Raw genomic sequence first — 13940 nt, 5'->3', positions numbered from 1 at the left:
TCAATGTGATAGAATATGCATGCTAAAAAATTAATAATTAAAAAATAAAATTTCTCACAATCCCTATTAAAATACGTAATGTAAAAAATACAACTCGAACTCTTTGGATATGGGCTTGAGTCTTGACCGTAGCCCAAAAAGAAAATGTACCCGTTGAGCATATTGGACTAGGTTATTTAGCAGTAGAAAATGTAATGTGACAACACATATATGAATAGTTGTTGAACATGCCTCTTGTTCCTCTCAGTAATCTCGTCCATTGACTAAATTTAACGATCAAGATTATTACAGTAAACATATAATTATACATGTGTTTAATTAAACCAATCCCTAACCAAGGTCGTTTATACATCTAAAAACATATTTTAAGTTCTGTAACAAAAATTGGACTTTCCGTTTCACATTAAAGTATTGTTATTGTTTGTTCCACATATTCTTTAACTCTTGAGCCTTTTCAAGACTAAAATTATAACTCAAACATTGTTCTTCAACACTAACACATCAAGCTTCAGCAGTCGCATATGCATTGGAGCATCCCTATCACAAGAGCTTGACAAAACTAGAGTTCAGCATGGTTTAATCTCTAATTGTTTAGACTCGATTTAACACTATCGCCCGATATAATTAAGGCTGTTGGATGAAGAAAGGATTCCGGTTTTACACGTTAGATTTTCAGTGATTATTATTGTGATTTTGTCATGGTATTATTGCATTAGGATCGAAGATAGGTTGCTAAAGTTCAAATGAAGATCCCATGCAATCCTTTGGATAAGGATTGTTTTCGCTTGGTCGGTAAAACTGGGATTAAAGATCCTTTGTTGTTTTATGGACTAATGTGACAAGGAACGTGAAAAAACTTTACCATGTTGTGCATAAGGGATGCCGTTTGTGATTGAGATGGTACAATTTGTAATGACTTTGATGTCAAATTTTTTTTAATTATTTTACTGTGTGAGGCTTATTAATGCACCAATTATAGATTTTGAAAATGTATTTTAATTGATTTATTTTTAAAATGAATCCTACAGATATCATTTATAATAAAGAAACATATCAGTTGGAAAAAGAGAAAATCTAACATTGTCACGTCAGCCATCAAATTAACATTTATATTTTGACATCTCTTTTAGAAGTGCTCTTAGCTGTGTATGTAGGTGAAAAAGCAAGATGCATGGAGTGGAATTAATACCAATTTAGCTTTCAGTCTCGGGGGTCGTAATCAATGTTAACAAAAACAATGAAAGTTCCACAAAGTTAGCGTTTTGGGTTGTTGTTCTTCTTTTAAAGTAATTTAAAAAAACATTAAATTATGTACACTATCATAATTTTAATTTTATAAACATTTTAACATAAAAATATTTAAATTCTGATAAATATTGAAAAATCACTTAATTTGGGTGAATTTTGAGTTAAATAATTTTTTTTTAATTATTTTAACCGTTAAATTTAAATTTGGGCCGTTAGATTTTTTTTTTTTACAGTTAAATTTGATTATATTCGATCTCAGCCGTTGGATTCAATAAATCCTGTAAGACATGCCCATGTAGGTGGGGTCCCTCTGGTGGTGCCCACACCATTTTATGGGCTAAATCCTAGGGGGAATTTGGCATTTAGCTTTTAGCCCACACATTTACATGAGTTGGGTTGGGTTTGAGGGGGGGGGAATAAAACCTACAAAATAGCATTTAGCCCAGGGTTAGATAAAAGTGAGACAAATGTTTTATAATGTTGGGATAACGTTTTATAATTATAACCCGAAAATTAACGTTAAAATGTAAGGCAAGAGATCATACTTTTGAGTAGCATTTGTGGTCTGTCTCGCTCATCTTCTCTCGGTGGGAATGGGTTGTGTAGGAAGGACTACGGGTCTCCATTAAATGTATAAATGGATTTTTTTGGGTAATGGTCCCCATTCATCGTTTGTTTAAGGAAACTTTAACGAAAAGCTCCTGGTACTGTTCACTTTAACGAAAAACCACATTTTTACACTAAAAAGTCAATCCTGGTACTATTCACTTTACCCTTTATTTTGTCCTTATCATTAAAACTCAAAGTTTTCAAGCCATTTTCATTAGTTTTCCTTTTGTTTAATGGACATGGATTGCCCAACTCCAATCCCACCATGTTTGTCCAATGCTCATCCCTACCATTGATGTGTAACTGTATTAACTATTGACTGAGTTTTAAATGAAACAGCAACATTTTTATTTTTCCTATGCCTCCTCAAACTTGATTTTAATCTTATTTTCCCATTGAATTCAAAATTTTCTATTTAATACCTTGGAACTAAATTTTCGTTCCATTTTTGCTTGATTTTTATCTTGTTTGTTACATATTCGTTAAGTTTACTAAGACATAAGTATAAGATCAACACATCCAACCAAATGGTGCCACATATATTGAAAAAAAAGGAAAAAAAGAAAAGAAGAGGAGGCTTCTTCAATCTTCATCCACTGGCCATTTTTTTCTGAAATAATGTCCCAACAGCTTTAAATAGCTTAAATATGTAAAATTACAGTTAATTTCATGTGCTTATGTGTATATCTAAGGATTGTTGGTGTGGATAGGTTTTGGTTTTATGTGGCTATCGTCTGCTAGAAGGAGAAGAGTTCAGTGAAGTCTTAACATTTCTATGCTTATTTTTTGCTACTCTTTTGAAAAGGAATAGGCGAAATTTGAGTTTCAAAGGATAAAAGTGACATGGAAATGGAATTTCAGGGACGGTCAAGGAGGTTAGATGCATTGTTGCCCACCAAAATCTGATGAGCCCCCTCCCCTAAGTACGGTTAAAAATGGGAGCTACAATAGTTAAGCATATAACTTGGGTTGTTGGCTAAATGCTACAGAAAATGTCAAAAAATAGACACGAAGAAGTGAAATTGGAATGAAGAGTCGAGAAGATGTAGTCGAAGCAGAGCATTGGATGATGATCGACACGTGGGCAGTGTGGACAAAGGCGTCATTCCACTATGCTAAGGAGGAAAAAGAACGAGGAATGGAGAGCTAGTGGAGGGCCATTTGTCATTTTACGGTTGGTGAACAATGTTTTTTGAACCGAGTTTTAGCATATAGAAAATGAAATTGTTATTGGCATTTTAAAAATCTTATTTTGCACTCCAAACTTTCTATAATTAAAAAGAAAAATACACTTATAAGAAGTGTAGAATAAAATTTTGCATTGTTAATATCAAGTCCCTGACGAATTCAACTATCTTATTTCTCCAACAATAAAGGGTGCAAAACGTTGTGTACTGTTAAGACAAAAATATGCATCAATCGAGCTCAAGTACTCAACTTCATCATCGTGCACATTGATCCCACCACTAAAGTGTGCAAAACGTTCCGCATCAGTGGCGGAGCCAGAAATTCATGCCACAAGGGGCCTTTAAACTAATGAAAGAAATTAGAAAAAAAAAATAGTAATATCATGGAAAATTTGAATCAAACAAGAGTGATGGAGCTTTAAAATTTGTATGAAAAAATTAGTATTGAGAGATGTCATAGTAAATAGAACATGTGTTGACATCTAACGCAACATTAATAATAATGTTATAACTAGCTCAATCTATTATTACGATATTTTTCTTTTAATATTATTGAATCGTTCTCTTGAATATATATACCTTGTTTTATATGAACTAACAAAAAAAAAGCTATTATTACGATACTTTTTTTTAATATCATTTAATCTTCCTCCCGAATATATATACCTTGTTTTATATGAACTAACACAAAAATAATTGGTTTAAAAGAAATCAGAATGTTAGCAGAAGGTTAGTTATATATGATAATTGGTAAAAAATACCAAAAAATAGCTTTTCGTCAGCAAGCATCGACCCCAAGACCTAATGAAACCTTTAAAACCTAACATACCAACACACCACTTGCACATTACTACAAAATTTACTACATAATCGATATAAATTTATTTCCAGGATAGGCCCTGGACTACCCTAGTCTCCATGTGGCTCCGCCACTGCTCCACATGCTCCATTGCATTGGATGCCAAGAGACATTGCCCTATAAATTCACTAGGAATCACCATGAGCTGATCACCTCACTTCATTCCCAACAAGTATTTTCTCTCATCCAAAACTGGAATTTCTTAATTTCTTTCTTGTAGAAAATGGCACACTTCCTTCAAGCTCACTCTGCTTCCTCCAAGGGACAAGTTATTGTAAGTTCCAAAAATAATAACCCAACATATAGATATATATATATATATATATATTTTTTTTTTTATATACACATAAGTGTCCAAATTGCTCCACAATCCACTACTCATGTACCAAAACTAACACTACTTGGTTACTTAATTACTCCACACACTATCTTCTCTCTCTTTTTCTTTTAGAATAAAGTGCCGATTTAGTCCTTAAAATATCACCTTAAAGAAAATTAGGTCCTAGAATTATTTTTTCAGTAAAATAAGTACCTAAATTGATCAAAAATTGCTAATATCATTCATACTATTATATTCAAAGCTATTTTATCCAATTTTTCGTCAACTTAAGTCACTTGTTACTTTAGAGTATAATACTATCATTTTATCGCCTATAAGCCTTTAACATTTCATATAGGTTGCGAATGTAACGTCTAATTTACCCTCCTAAGTTAACTCTATACACTATGTCTTTTGAAAAAATATCAATCTACCTTCTAATGTGAATCACATGCAAGTAACGTGACTTAAATTGACAGAAAATTGAATATAGTAGCTTCGTATATAATATTAAGAATGTAATTAGCAGATTTTTATAATTCACAGACTAATTTTTCTGAAAAAATAGTATAGGAACTTATTTTCACTCAGATGATAATTCGGAAACTAAATTGACAATTCACCTTTATTTTTTTACTATGTAATTTCAGCCTAGTGTTTGCTTATCATGCTAAGTTCAATGTTTCCCCTTTTAGGGCGACCTTCAGGTTCGCTATGCAAAGAAATTGAAGGAATTGAAGGATGCACTCGCAAACATCGGAGAAGATGAACAATTGATTGCGGTTGACGCCATGCAACGCCTAGGCGTTAACTATCATTTCCAAGAGGAGATTGAAGCAATTTTAAAAAAGCAATGCACGAGAGCTTATGGTGATGAAGGCAGTGATGAACTTGGTGTGGTTTCACTTCGTTTTCGACTACTGAGACAACAAGGTTATCATGTAACCACAGGTTGGTCTCAATTCTCTTTTTGTCCTAACTTTACTGCAAAATGTTATTTTATTAAAACGACCAAGTGAACATTTATTTGTTTGTTTGTTGATACAAATGTCAAATTTGGTTGAAAAAATTGGTCTGTCTAACATTACTCTGAAAGCTAATGTCACCATTACTACAAAGTAATTAATTTTCCTTGTGATTAACAGATGCAATATTTAATAAGTTCAAGAACAACAAGGAAGTCGACATAAGCGGATTAGTAGGATTATATGAAGCATCTCATTTGAGCTTCCCAGGAGAAGAGTCACTTGATGAAGCTGGAAGGCGAAGCCACCAGCTTCTCACGGATTGGATGAAAAACAACCTCGATGATCATCAAGCTTCATCCTTCGCGTACTCATTAGAGCATCCTTATCACAAGAGCTTGACAAGATTCATGGCTAAGAACTACTTAAATAATTTCGAAGGGAAGGAGAAATGGGTCAATGTTTTGCGGGAGCTAGCAAAACTAGAGTTCAACATGGTTGAATCTCTAATCCGAAATGAAGTTCAACAAGTATCCAAGTGAGTTCAGATCCAAAGACACTAGACACTGATTTTAAGTTAGTACTCCTTTTTAATTAATGAAAATATTTTTCATCGTAATAATTAGGTGGTGGAAAGAACTAGGCTTGACTAAGGAGTTGAAGTTCGTGAGAGACCAGCCAATTAAATGGTATACGTGGCCGATGGCATGCCTAGCAGATCCAAGCTTATCAGAGGAAAGGGTTGAACTCACAAAATCGATCTCTCTTGTCTACATAATTGACGATATTTTTTATGTTCAGGGCACCCTCGATGAACTCATTCTCTTCACAGCTGCAGTTGAGAGGTTCGTGTACTTGTGTGGTTTTATGATATCCTACATGTTACACTAGTGTGCAAATAAAATGTGAATATGTTGCTAGATTGTGAATTTGAATCATGCATGACTATCAGCGGTCTAATTCATAGTCACTTGCGCTGACATTAACGCATGTAATTAATTATTTGCAGATGGGATATTGATGCAACTGGTGAACTAAAAGGGAATCTTCTTCTCAACACATTGATTGCTTGTCCACTAGCCTTTCATGAGTACTTCCATTAGACATGCCTTTCATAATTTTGTCTAGTCCACTAATTGTCCATTAGTCTTTCTTTACTATTTCCATTAGTTGTTGTCCGCTCCTTTGGCTCCTATAAGGAGCATCTCTATTGTAAATCATAATATAGAAATACAATATACATTTTATACTCACCTTAATTTGGTATCAAGAGCAACAAAGCTCCATCGAGCAATTTTTTTTCCGATCCTCATGGCTGAATCCACCAACTCACCCCCCTTGCCCACCCCTGTCACCATTAACGCTGCTGCTCAATTACCTCTAAAACTCACACCCACCAACTTTCCTTCCTGGCGAGCTCAATTCAATGCCCTGCTTCTTGGGTATGACCTGATGGGTTACATTGATGGATCAAAACCACGTCCTGCTGCCTCCTCTACTGTGTGCTACACCTTCTGGATTCGTCAAGATCAGCTGCTACTACATGCTATCTTAGCTTCTGTCTCTGAACAGATTATATCTCTCATTTCCTCCTCTAAAACATCCAAGAAGGCTTGGGACAAGCTCACCAAGCTCTACGCCAACAAAACACGCTCTCGGGTTCTCAACCTCAAAGAGCATCTTACGCTCATGCGTCGTGATACACAACATGTGTCAGTTTTTCTACAAGCTATCAAAGCTATCATTGATGAGCTTGCCATCATTGATTCTCCACTCTCCGACGATGATGTTGTTCTACACGTCCTCAATGGTGTTGGACCTGCCTTCAAAGAAATCGCTGCCGTTGTTCGAGCTAGCGATACCTCCATCTCTTTTGAAAATCGGTATGACAAACTCATTGAACATGAAACTTTCCTCCAACGGGATGCACCACCAGCTGTTGTTACTCCTATGACTGCCCTTGTTGCTTAAGCTCCCCGCTCCTTCTAGCGTGACTTCAGGGCCACATAAGCCTCCCAGCAACGTCCAACAAATACCACCTACAACTCTAACCGTGCTAACCACCACAACTCCAATCATCGTCGTTCTACTACGGGGTATCGTGGTTTTTGTCAATGGTGTGGTACTCAAGGGCATAGTGCAAACGTTGCCCTCAACTTTCTTCCGCTCCACCCACGGTCAACCACACCATTATCCGCCCCTCAACATCATCTCCTTGGCTGCTCGACTCGAGTGCCTCTCACCATGTCACTTTTGACTCCAGGAACATCCCGGACTCCACTACCTATGATGGTCATGATCAGATTGTTATTGGTAATGGAACAGGTTTAAGTATTACACATGTTGGTTCCACATCACTCTCTTATTCCTCTACCACCCCATTTCACTTAAATGATGTCCTGTGTGTTCCTTCCATTTCCCGTAATATTATTTCCATTGCCAAATTTAATAGACAAAATGCCACCTCTATTGAATTTTTTCCTGATTCCTTTCTTGTCAAAGATCTCAACACGGGAGCGGCACTTCTTCGAGGCCCGAATAAGAACGATACATATGAGTGGCCATGCTTGATGCCTCAAAAACAAGTTATGAGCAGTGTGATGGACTCCTCCAATGTGTGGCACCGTAGGCTTGATCACCCCAACCATCGAACCTATCTTCAAATCCAACGTACCTCCTCCATTCCTATGTCTTCAACTCCTTCTGTTTGCACTTCTTGTCATTGCAATAAGAGCCACAAGCTCCCGTTTGGTCATTCTACGCTTGTTAGTAAGCGTCCCCTTGAACTAATTTATAGTGATGTATGAGGTCCTGCTCCCTATTTATCTACTGATGGTTTTTCATACTATGTTATCTTTGTCGATCATTTCACGAAATATATTTGGTTTTATCCCATGAAACACAAATCCGATGTTTTCTCAATCTTCACAACCTTTAAAGCTCTTGTAGAAAACTACTTCCACACCAAAATAATCACCTTCTACTCTGACGGAGGAGGAGAATATGTTAAACTCAAACATTTTCTTTCCACAAATGGCATCACTCACCTCACCACTCCTCCACACACTCCTGGACACAATGGTGTTACTGAACGCCGCCACCGCCATGTTGTCGAAACAGGGTTAACACTTCTCCACCAAGCATCCTTACCCCTAACTTATTGGTCATATGCTTTCAAAACTGCTGTGTATCTTATTAATAGGATGCCCACTCATGTTCTCAATAATATCTCTCCATACAAAGCTCTCTTTGGTGATCTTTCTAACTACATTAAGCTTCGTGTGTTTGGTTGCTTATGTTTCCCTTGGTTAAGACCCTATAATTCCAACAAGCTTCTTCCTCGATCTCGTCCATGTCTCTTTCTTGGTTACTCCTCTACTCAAAGTGCTTATCTATGTCTTGATCTCCCTTCCCGTCGTATGTTTGTTTCCCGTCACGTTCGATTTGATGAAAACATTTTTCCTTTTTCTTCTCGTGACTCTGTCATCCCTTCAGTTCCTTCCCCCGACTCCACTGCATGGTCTCCTGTCACTCTAGCCGCCATCTCCATTCCTGCTCACATTGCCGAAGTGCCACCAGTTCCATCACACACCTCTTCTCAGCATGCTGCCACTCATACATCTTCGGAGGTTTCGGAGTTGTGTCTCTCCTCTGCACCATCACCATCTGCGACTGCTCACCCCCCATCCCCACATCATCTCATACCCACATCTATCATTCCTTTACCCCCACCACCACCACCAAATAATTTCAACCATCACCCCATGACCACCAGAGCAAAAAACATCTTTAAACCTAAACAACTTTGCACTGCCACCAAACACCCACTTCCTTCTCCCATTGAACCAACATGTGTTTCTCAGGCTATCAAAGATCCTCTTTGGAGTGCAGCAATGTCCGACGAGTTCAATGCGTTAATCCGCAATGGCACATGGGAGCTTGTTCCTCCTCAACCTTCACAGAATCTTATCGAGTGCAAATGGGTCTTTCGCATCAAAAGACATTCTGATGGCAGCATTGATAGGTACAAAGCACGCCTTGTTGCTAAAGGCTTTCACCAACGTCCTGGCGTGGATTTCTTAGACACCTTCAGTCCAGTTGTCAAACCCACCACCATCCGTATTGTTCTTCATTTGGCTCTCACTCATGGTTGGCCTATTCGTCAATTAGACGTGAACAATGCCTTTTTGCATGGATCACTCTCTGAAGATGTTTACATGGTACAAACCCCCGGGTTCGGTGAATTTACCGTTTCAACACATGTCTGCAAACTTCGCAAAGCTTTATATGACCTCAAGCAGGCACCCCGATCATGGTACAAGGAGTTGAGCACCTTTTTGCTCAATCAAGGATTTGTCAATGCCATCTCAAATACCTCTCTCTTTATTTTTCGTCAGGATAATGATGTGATCTTCCTTCTAGTTTATGTTGATGATCTTGTTCTTACAGGAAATAATGCAAGTCTCCTCTCTACGTTCATTCAAGCCTTGGCAAATCATTTTTCTGTCAAAGATTTGGGGAACCTTCATTATTTCCTTGGGGTTGAAGTGATACCCACCACCACGGGTTTGTTTCTTTCTCAACATAAATACATCCATGATCTTCTCGCTAAAGCTAAAATGGATGGTGCTAAGGATGTGACCACACCAATGGCTACCTCTACTCCTTTGATTCTCTCTGATGGCTCTCCTCTCACTGATGCTACTACCTTTCGACAACTTGTTGGAGGTCTCCAATACCTCAGTCTCACTCGCCCTGACATCTCATTTACCGTCAACAAACTCTCACAGTTCATGCATCGACCAACTGAGTCTCATTGGCAGGCCTTGAAACTTCTCTTCCGCTATCTAAAAGGCACTATTTTTCATGGCATTCTCTTCCGCCGCAGTGCCTCATCTCGTCTATATGCCTTCTCAGACGCCGACTGGGCTGGTGATTGTGATGACCGTAAGTCTACCACGGGTTATGTCATCTATTTGGGTGGCAACTTAATCTCTTGGAGCTCTCGCAAACAACGTTCTGTCGCTCGATCGTCTACGGAAGCAGAATACCGCGCCATAACCTCTACTACTGCTGAACTAGCTTGGCTTCAATCCCTTCTCTATGAGATTGGTGTCTCCTCAATGGATAAGCCAACCATTTCTTGCGACAATATTGGGGCAACTTTTTATAGTGTCAATCCTGTTCTTCACTCTCGCATGAAGCACATTGAACTTGATTTTCAGTTTGTTCATGATCGCGTCAATTGCGAGCTTCTTCAAGTTTCACATGTTTCTACTCAGGATCAGCTTGCAGACGTCCTCACAAAAGCTCTTCCTCGTCCACGCTTCCAATTGTTACGATCCAAGATCGGTGTCTCTGACGAGACCACCGTCTTGCGGGGGCGTAAAAAGGAATCTTCTTCTCAACACATTGATTGCTTGTCCACTAGCCTTTCATGAGTACTTCCATTAGACATGCCTTTCATAATTTTGTCTAGTCCACTAATTGTCCATTAGTCTTTCTTTACTATTTCCATTAGTTGTTGTCCGCTCCTTTGGCTCCTATAAAGAGCATCTCTATTGTAAATCATAATATAGAAATACAATATACATTTTATACTCACCTTAATTTGAACTACCGAATTACATGAAGATATGTTTTAAGGCTCTTTATGACGTTACCAATGAAACCAGCTACATTGTGCACAAAAGGCATGGATGGAACCCTCTAGAGCCCCTTAAAAAATCGGTATATAAGTTAACTTCGATTCAATGACTTAAGCATTACAATTCAGATTTGGAATTATTGTTAATAATATAGTACTGCATGCATGCAGTGGGCAACATTATGCAAAGCGTTCCTACTAGTGTTCGCGTCAGGAATTTCCGTCGGGGATGTTTCCTGGCCGACGAGCACACAGCTCCCCTGGAGGTTGGCGCTGGTTGAGGGCTGCTGTCGGGCTTCTGCTTCGCTATCGGGCTTTGTCGGGAAAGTCTTGTCGGGCAATACTCTTTGGGCAAGGCTCGTCGGGCAAGGCTAAAAGAGAAGAACAGCGTTAACTTTGAGAGGTGCCTTTGTGGGGCCTTAGGTATAGGCCTTGAGGCTCACAATCAAGGTTAACTTTTAGGTGCTCAGGCGTGCCACTGCCATCTTCAGCATGGTAGATGTAAAATGGATGTCGAGTTTTAATTGTATATATGTATATATCCGAGAAACCGTGTTAGTTATAACAGGTGCCTTTGTGGGGCCTTAGGTGTAGGCCTTGAAGCTTCCCATAAATAACTAAACCAGTGCTCGAACACATTATATTTTTTCTCGTGATTGCCGGAGTTTTCTAACTATTATACTTCTGATTACCCGAGTCCAAGAAGTAGAATGAACCCAAATAGGTGCCTCTGTGGGGCCTTAGGTGTAGACCTTGAGGCTTCCCATCAGAGTTCATTCTTATACTTAGATTCTCTAGATCGCAGAACGGAACGAATCCAAATGGATGCCTTTGTGGGGCCTTAGGTGTAGGCCTTGAGGCTTTCCATCAGAATCCACTCCATGCTCAAGCGTTCTATGGTAATCATAACATAATAGAAATAAAACTAGAGGGTAGGTCGATTACTTGTGCCCCAAGTAACTTCGGACTTCTCGTTTATCAAGGACTGTCGTGGATGGGTTAAGTCCACATAAGGTTCTTTTTTATGCCTTGAGGCCAAAGACTTTTAACCGATCAGATTTACATGCCCGAGGGCTTAGGACTTTGATCTGGTTTGAACACTGAAGATATATTCAAATCGGATTCAAGTATTGAGAAAGCCTTTTAATAGTCATATTGCTAGAAATAACTTGCATATAACTGGACGTATACAACATATTGAAAAGACAAAAACAAAGCAAAGAAGGTCGGGCAAGGTTAAACCTTATCAGGTAAGGCTGCTCGTCCTGTAGGTTCCTATCTTTGTAGTTTTGTCAAGGGTCTGACAGCTTAGAGGGATTACAAAAGATGAATCGATACTACAGCAAGGTTGAACAGGGTAGCAGAGCTATTACAAAGGTTTGAAGGGAGGGTTATCCCGCGAGGGATGAAGGCTTGTCCCGAGAGGGATGAAGGCTGACTACAGCTTTATTTTGAAGTCAAATCTGGCTTTGAGCAGAGTTTGTGCTTGCATTTGTTTGTTTGATTGAGTGTCCTTATTCCTGGTTTCTCTTTCTTCTTATATAGACAACTCGGCTTGGCCTTCTGTAGCAGCAGCCTTGCCCGAATGCTTTATAGGCTGTGTAGCTGATCAGTCTACACCACTTGGCCTTTGGGTAGGTAAGCAAGTGGTCTTCATGAGCTGCACCAAGTCAGAAAAGGCCATTTCTGCCTTCTGGGCTTTAACTGGGCTTCGGCTATCTTTCCCTTCGGGCCTCCTTTTGGGCCAGCTTCTTTCTTGAGCCCAAAGTTCAAGTTTTGATCCAAACAACTAGAAGCACGATGGTTTAGTTGCAGGCACTTGCCAAACAGTGAAGAGTACTTGAACAACGGGTTCATCAGTTCAGGGGTGCCTGTGGTTCTAACACATGCATTCTTCTTACTGGGTCAAGGTATAAGCAAGGAAACTGTACGTATTCTGGACAACATCAACATATCTAGCATTATATCTTCAACCGCAAAAATTCTTCGGCTATGGGATGACTTTGGAAGTGCCAAGGTTCGTACTTGTATTTTGATATGGTTAGTTTGAGTTACATTTAGCACTTGTTTATAAAAATATAGTATTGTAAGGATATTTTCTGGATTAATTGCAGGATGAGGACCAAGATGGAAATGATGGTTCATACATAGAGTGTTACATGAATGAAAATCAAGGTTGTTCAGATGAAGATGCACGAGCATTCGTTGTCCATAGGATTTCGGAAGAATGGAAGTTCCTCAACCAAGAATGTTTGTCTGCATCAAATCCATTTTCAGCATCCTTTACAAAACTTGCTCTTAATGTTGCTAGAATGGTCCCATTGATGTATGATTATAATTCTCAACATAGCCTTCCAAGCCTTGTGGAGAATATGAAGTCGCTGCTTTCTGATAGTTTTCTTGCGCAAGACTTAAGTAACCAGCGCAGCCAAGCATAGATTGATCAATCTTGAGAAGGCAAAAGGCCGCCAGAGATCATATGCCAAGTTTGTTTAATCGCAATGCTCAAATTATAGTTTGGATTTATGAGCGCCTTTGTTCTTGCTCTCCTTGTTAGTTTTGGGAGATAGTGTGTTTTACCTTATTTGGTTGTCATCCGATGAAATAAAGGGATTTGGATCCTCTCCTGGGCTAATGGAGAGGATCCTCCTGACCAGTCATCGTGGGCCGTTGGATTTTTATCCAACGGCTACAAACAGAGAAGTCCTTTTAAAGTTATTATAATTATAGCCGTTGGATTTTTATCCAACGGCCCACAATGATTGATCAAAAGGATCCTCTCCATTATCTCAGGGGAGGATCCAAATCTGAAATAAAGAATAGAAGTTTATGATTCTCATACATTTTTTATCATAAAATTGTGCAATTAAGATTTCATAAAAAGACAGTCCACTTTTTGGAAAGGAAAAAAAGTAAGTTGACACTCACAGTTTTTAATTATTGATGTGAACAACTTTAGAAATCATTAGAAAACTCACGCATGCTTCGTTGCGGGAATTGAATGTATTAGTCATAATAGGCAAGAATAATTTGCACAAAAATATGCACTAAAAAGGAGGTAGGAAGTGAATCACACCCTCAAATGCACCAATGCAGATAACACATA

General features: G+C 38.7%; 1 protein-coding gene across 1 annotated transcript; it reads left to right on the top strand.

Annotated features, from left to right (window-relative positions):
• The first annotated feature begins 4055 nt into the window (after positions 1-4055).
• Positions 4056-13675, top strand: LOC126586073 ((3S,6E)-nerolidol synthase 1-like). Its single transcript, XM_050250776.1, has 9 exons — positions 4056-4177; positions 4918-5173; positions 5368-5725; positions 5814-6032; positions 6197-6224; positions 10807-10917; positions 11006-11036; positions 12628-12851; positions 12949-13675. Exons 1-9 carry the CDS (start codon positions 4127-4129, stop codon positions 13270-13272), a joined length of 1602 nt encoding a protein of 533 aa, XP_050106733.1. The 5' UTR covers positions 4056-4126; the 3' UTR covers positions 13273-13675.
• The last annotated feature ends 265 nt before the right edge of the window (positions 13676-13940 follow it).

Source organism: Malus sylvestris, chromosome 10, assembly GCF_916048215.2.
Source record: "Malus sylvestris chromosome 10, drMalSylv7.2, whole genome shotgun sequence".
In the NCBI taxonomy this organism is placed as follows: Eukaryota; Viridiplantae; Streptophyta; class Magnoliopsida; order Rosales; family Rosaceae; genus Malus; species Malus sylvestris.
The sequence above is the reverse complement of the archived record's forward strand: the minus strand, read 5'-3'. Positions and strand labels throughout refer to the sequence as shown.

What these genes read in the sequence shown, in the direction of transcription:
- LOC126586073 (XM_050250776.1), top strand. Translation starts at nt 4,127, where the DNA reads ATGGCACACTTCCTTCAAGCTCACTCTGCTTCCTCCAAGGGACAAGTT. An exon ending in AGGTTATCATGTAACCACAG is followed by an intron (nt 5,174 to 5,367) that starts GTTGGTCTCAAT and finishes TGTGATTAACAG; the next exon opens with ATGCAATATTTAATAAGTTC. An exon ending in ATGCAAAGCGTTCCTACTAG is followed by an intron (nt 11,037 to 12,627) that starts TGTTCGCGTCAG and finishes CCAAACAACTAG; the next exon opens with AAGCACGATGGTTTAGTTGC.